Source organism: Manacus vitellinus, unplaced genomic scaffold, assembly GCF_001715985.3.
Source record: "Manacus vitellinus isolate BGI_N305 unplaced genomic scaffold, ASM171598v3 scaffold_14_pilon, whole genome shotgun sequence".
NCBI lineage: Eukaryota > Metazoa > Chordata > Aves > Passeriformes > Pipridae > Manacus > Manacus vitellinus.
In genome coordinates, this window is record NW_021939063.1 from 16,860,018 (window position 1) to 16,866,017 (window position 6,000).

At 43.1% G+C, this 6,000-nt stretch overlaps 1 protein-coding gene across 5 annotated transcripts in view; it reads left to right on the top strand.

The window, feature by feature from the left end:
• Positions 1 to 5,785, top strand: part of MAPKAPK3 (MAPK activated protein kinase 3) — a 106,184-nt gene extending 100,399 nt beyond the window's left edge. For 4 of the 5 annotated variants that reach the window (XM_018068595.1, XM_018068592.2, XM_018068594.2 and 1 more), the window contains exons 10-11: positions 2,241 to 2,321; positions 4,106 to 5,785. In XM_018068595.1, the coding sequence (XP_017924084.1) occupies positions 2,241 to 2,321; positions 4,106 to 4,264 (240 nt within the window). In that variant the 3' untranslated portion in view covers positions 4,265 to 5,785. Of the gene's footprint in view, positions 1 to 2,240; positions 2,322 to 2,846; positions 2,951 to 4,105 lie in introns of all 5 variants that reach the window. The other variant, XM_018068593.2, reaches the window with a different exon arrangement.
• Positions 5,786 to 6,000: the final 215 nt, after the last annotated feature.

Consider the following 6,000-nt stretch of genomic DNA (forward strand, 5'->3'; position numbering starts at 1 on the left):
CAGGATTTAAACAGAGCTATTATTAGTGGCCTCAGGCACCATTGTGCATAGCTTTGTTAGTGTGAACACAGTGCTGTGCTTAGTGGGAATTCTCACCCTTGGCACAGCTTGGAAATGCCTGAGGGAGGAGTGAGGGTCTCAGGTTATTGCCCATGAGAGATTGCCAGGTAGGGTGGTACACAGAGCTGTTAATGGTCCCAGCTCAGATTTCCTTCTATGACTTGGTTGAATTCACTTTTCCCTAAAAAGCAGTTTTGGGGAAAAAGGAGAAATGTACTCTAATAATACAGTATTGATTATTTCAAATAAGAGACAAGAATCCCAGGAGCTACAAGACTGAGTTTCATGATATCATCTCTGCTCTGTAGGTGTCCCTCAAAATAGTAGATTATACTTCTCACATTTGTGCCTAAAAAGACACCAGTCTTGTTCTTGCTGCCCAAAAAATTGTCAGCCAGGCACAGAACCACTTGTTCTGTATAATGCCCTTTTCTCTCTGACTATGCTGATCCTCACAGGCCAGGGCAGAAGCAGAGCTGTGGCTGATAGTGCCCATTCCTGGAATGGCTGCTGCAAGGTCTGGGAGCCCTTGGAATCACAAGAAATGTACCTGTATGACATCCTGATGAAGGAGAGAGATGGCATCACTTAAGAGTTATAAAAGCTGAGAAATTGAGGTTGCAAAGACTCTGGAGAACTAGAACAGGCCCTAGACAATGTTTGTAAGTCTTTTTTAACCAAATAAAAATGGAATCATTGGTCAGAATACATTATATACCTCCAGCTTTAAGTGTTTGAAGGCCCAATAAGGAGGTGTTTCAGAAGTCAGCAGGCCAGGAATTTCGTGGAGTGAGTGCCTAATAGCTGAGGGAGCTGCCACCTACAGTGACACATGTTACTCTGAATATGCACAGAGCCAGTTAATCAGGAGGGATTAGAGACAAGGTCTGGGGAGTGCTGCACCAGAGCCCTGCTCAAACACTGTCCTCTGAAAAATGCTGCAAGTTGGCTTTTTTTCTGCTGAACATCTTGTAACCATGAGGCAGGGGGAGGGAGAGAGAAAGACCAATATAGTGAATGTCTCTGTTCTCCCTTTTCCTAAATCCCAAAGTGGGAACATGTATGGGGAAGTGCCTTGCACAAGCAGTAGAGGAGGATGCTTTGTGTCTTCTTTTTTCATTCCCCCTCTTTTTTTTTTTAGTTGCCAGTTTAGGTGGAGCACAGAATCCTCCAGTTACTTGTGGATAAGATTTTTTTAACAAGCAGCAGCTCACAGCAGATAGGAGAGCACCTTCAGCAGGGACAGGGACATCACTAAAGCCAGGCTGTTTTCCATTTCTCCTGTCCCAGCTGTACTTGATAAAACTATACCCTGGCCAGACATGGATGCAGGAGTCAGGATTTCTGCCTCCTTCTGGAACTGCAGCAGTGCTTCCAATGTAAGCCTTGTTTTACAGGGATCTCCTCTTCCTGACAATGCAGCTCTGTCTGGTGGAGGATGCCACAGCAGTAGACAGCAAGTTTGGGTAGAAAGCCTAAAAAGATAGAAGATCCAAATGAAATTATAGTTTGGGTTACGGACTGACAAGAAATGCCACGATTCTTGCTGAGTTAGCTAAGGAACTGTGCTTTGTGCTTTAGAAATTGTGCCTTATTCTAATATAAAGTACCTACTGATTTCATGGCAGCTGAGCACTGATGCCAGTTTTCTGTGGAGCAGCACCTCAGGTGGGGCACTGTCTGCTGAGCTGTGCCTTGCCCTGAGCAATGGTATCATTTCCTCTTTGGGGCACACTTAATGACCTGATAAAGTGGTCATCTCACTTAATGGATGTGGACAAGGAAATGTCTTCTACAGCAAATCCTAGGAGATAAAAGGTCAAATTAACCTCTTAAAGACATTGACTAATGAATACTGAAATGACAGTTAAAATCTAAAATGTACATGGAAATTTATCCAATACCAGGTCACTGGTTGGACTGGAAGGGAGCAGAGGGAAAGAAATTCAGCACTAATTTCTCTCTCCTTTTGTTCTTTAAAGATACTGTTGTATAAGGGCTGTAGTCCTTTTCTACCACACACAGGAGTTCACTTGTGGAGTGATTGGAAGCAGGAATAACAAGGGCCATCAGAGGACATTAGATCAAGTTTTGTGCCCTTCATACACATAGAAGAGCAAGCAGTCACTTCCCAAATGTTACTTTTCAGAACTTCTCTTGGTATTTTTCCCTTTTCTCAGAGATCAATGTCAGTGCCACCAACTCCTCTTCATACTGCCCGGGTCCTGCAAGAGGATAAAGACCACTGGGATGAAGTTAAAGTGAGTCAATCCTAGTTCAGTTTTCTTTAAGTCAAGTCTGAGATTAGATGAGCTGTCTTTTCTGTATATGTGCATTTCCTTGGAGACTGAAACTCTTTTGAATACAATCATGTCAAACAAGGGAAGCATAAACGTTCTTGTTTAGAACAGTAGTGTATATGATAACTGTTTAAAAAAAATGGATGCTATATGAGCTTCATCTGGCAGCCTTACAGCTGCACCAAATATCAACAGAGGTGGTGTTTATGATCAAAGGCATTAATGATGCTGCCTGCTGAGCCACTGCATGGAACCACAGAGGAGAGGGACAGTGCTGAGGGAGTCTGAAGTTCATTACAGTGAAGCGAATAATATGATGAAAATATAGGGGGGCAGGATGGGAGGGCTGAGGTGCATTCTGCTTTTCTGCTCTGTTCCTGTATTGTAAAACAATATTAAATAACCTTAGCCTTGTCTTGCTATGACATCTGGGGGCTGGAGAAGAGGGAATAAAAATATTGTCTGTCTTTTCCTTAATCTAACCAGGTGCTTCACCTACTATTTGTACTGATGACAATTGAATGCTTCCTGCAAACTGAAACTATAGGGCAGACTAAAAGTCTTAACTCTTTCCTGCTGGCCTTGATCAGGTTGGCATGCTTTTACAATTCATTCTGAATTTTCTGCACTTACAATGCGTGGCATTTTGACAATTGCAACATTACTGGAGTGTGTTTTATTGATTACTGATTTTATTTAAATCACTGATGTGTAGTCTCAGCTGTTGAGCTGTGTAATGGCAAAATTTCTTAAGACCTAGACAACATTTGCCTCCTGAGTCAGGGATCAAGCAGATATTTTCACTGAGCCTTCTTCTTTTCCATGTTTCTGAGAACTTCTTGTGCTTGTGCATTGTGCAGGTCCCAGAGATGCTCCCTTGAGCTCCTGACATTCCCATTGTATTTGTTTTTCCTTTCCTGAACTAAATGCTTAGGCATTCATTTATTTAGGAGATTTTTCACGGAGTCACAGAATATGCTGAGTTGAAAGGGACCCATGAGGATCATTGAATCCAACCCTTAGCCCTGCACAGACACCCCAACAATCCCACCCTGTCCCTGAGAGTGTTGTCCAAATGCTCCTTGAACTCAGACAGGTTTGGTGCTGTGACCACTGCCCTGGGGAGCCTGTTCCAGTGCCTGGCCACCCTCTGGGGGAAAAAACCTTATCCTGATATCCAACCTAACCCTCCCCTGACACAGCTCCAGCCATTCCCATAGGTCCTGTCACTGGTTACAAGAGTGAAGAGATCAATACTTGCCCCTGTTTTTGTTCACAACCTTATTAAAAATTTTAAAATGTGCCTGCACTTAGGCATTAATTCAAAGTAAGGAGGTGTGTGAATTTGAAGCACAGACTTTTAACTAAACATCTTTGTGTGGGCTCGTTATTCCAGCCCTGCTGTCCTAGTTTGGTGGTGGAGCTGGAGAGCCGTGTCCTAAGTGTCCTGTGAGAAGCTGGTGAAGGCCCAGAGCCAGTGAGGAATGCTGGGCATAAGGACATGGTGGAATTTAGGCCAGGGGAGTGTGGTCCTGCATGCTCACATGTGACATGCTGTGTGAATAGCTCCTCATGAGTAGAACAAAGCCTTTAGTCATCGTCCAGTGCAGCAGAAAGGGCTCAGCTCTTTGTGGCTGTGGTGTGACAGAGGGTTCCTTCTCTACATTCGTCTCCTGGCAGTAAGTGTGGGGTGGCCATGCCCTCACTGCTTCAAGAGGTTCAATAAATTGCTTCCTTGGTTTCAGGAGGAGATGACCAGTGCTTTGGCTACCATGAGGGTGGACTATGATCAGGTGAAAATCAAGGACTTGAAAACGTCCAACAACCGCCTCCTGAACAAGCGCCGCAAGAAGCAGAAGCAGGCAGGCACCTCTTCTGCAGCCCCAGGGTGCAATAACCAATGAGCACAGAAGCCAAGGACCTGTGGGTGGAGGGGAAAAGTTACACAGAGCAATTTAAAAACCTATGATCACCTCAGTCCATACCACAAAGGCAAGGAGATGGTGAAGAAGCCGTCCTGCAAAGAGGGAGCAGTGGGAAAGATTGCTTTTTTATTACTTGAATCAGGGCTTTGCTTTTAAAGACTAATGTATATGACGTGATTCTGTTGCATATTGCTAGGGAAGGTTCAACAGTGCCAGAAATGTTACAGGGTTTTGGTTTGGCTTTGACTATGTGGGATAAGAGGAGGGAACAGGAGGCAGCCTCAGCATACTAATGCACTGAGGCTTTAACAGCCATTTACAAGAGTAAATTCTGCTGCTGTTTTAAACTTGGGAATAGAAGAATGCCAAGTGTTCTACCAGGAGTGTTTTAGTAGTTTAGTAGAATTGGTAGTAGTCCATATTTCCAAACTTACCTCCTGTAGTTACAGAATATCATCTGAACAGTAAACAGTTATTCTTGTTACAGGAAAAAGCATCCATGCATTTCCATTTTCATAAAGCCTTCATGTAGCCTCATGTGAAGACTTGAGTTTGTCATGGATTTGTGTTTGATGACATGTAAGTTTTCTGGATTGTAACCACTGTGTTGTGTCTTTGCCACTGTCAAACTCCTCTCCTGTAATGTTTTGAATTTAACTGGTACAATATGTGAAGAGTTTTAATAAGGATTTAAGCAGCTGAAAGTATCCTGCAGAGAGTATTGCTGTTCCTCTTGAATCCACAACCTCCAGGGCGTGCAGCTGGACATGCAATTGTATACAAGAGACTGCTCTAGAGGAAGGACTCCTGAAATTCAGGAAGAAGTGCCAAATGCATGTTCTCTGAATGGACCCTACCAGCATCCCTTCTGGTAATTATCTCCAGATCCTGTGCCTAAGATGTGCTGATCACAGCAAGTTTTGGGGTGCTGGGGTTGGTTTGTTTCCTGGGGTCAGGAACTTTATTTGCTGTGTTTTGGTGGTGTTTCAGGATCCAAAGGTTTTCACCACTTAAGGGAGATTACCAATAAGTACATCTACCTGTTGGTTTTTTTCCTATTCTAATTATTTTTTTTTATGGGAACCTGGCCTTGGTTTGCTGATATGTTTTATTTTGTGATCAAAATATTTCCTCTCGCTGTATTTTGAGTTTTGATTTTGTTTTTTTAGTTGAGGTGAGGCAAATATTTATGGAAGTGTTATCAGAGTCTAGGATGTAAATGATGTGCTTCCAGTGATGCAGGCAAAAAGGACTTTGTGGTAGGCACACAGTGCTGGTGTGTTAACAGGCTTGGAAGAATGTTAAAAGACAAAAAGGAAAACAAGGCTCCAGAGTGGATCTGAATTGTCCAATCTGAGTGACACAGCAAAGCTCAGCTCGAGGCTTTGGACTTTGTCTGGGGAACCCAGTTCAGAGTGTTGGATGAGAGCTCCATTCTTCTTTGTGCACTGGTCCTAGGGTTTTGTAACGTGATTTATTAAAATCAGTTTCTAACATTCCTTCCTCCTGTCATCCCTGTTTCTGTTGAGGTATGGCAGAGTTTGTATTGCTTTGTGAGGTACATTTGTGTTGGAGGTGATGGGAAAGGGGAGAAGGAAAGTGTTCTATGATGTTCACATTCAAAGACTGCCCAACTTTGAGCATTTTATAAGATTACAGGGGTTTGGTTTTAAATATTTGCCTCTATAAAGCCATATTTTAAAATTATTTCATGT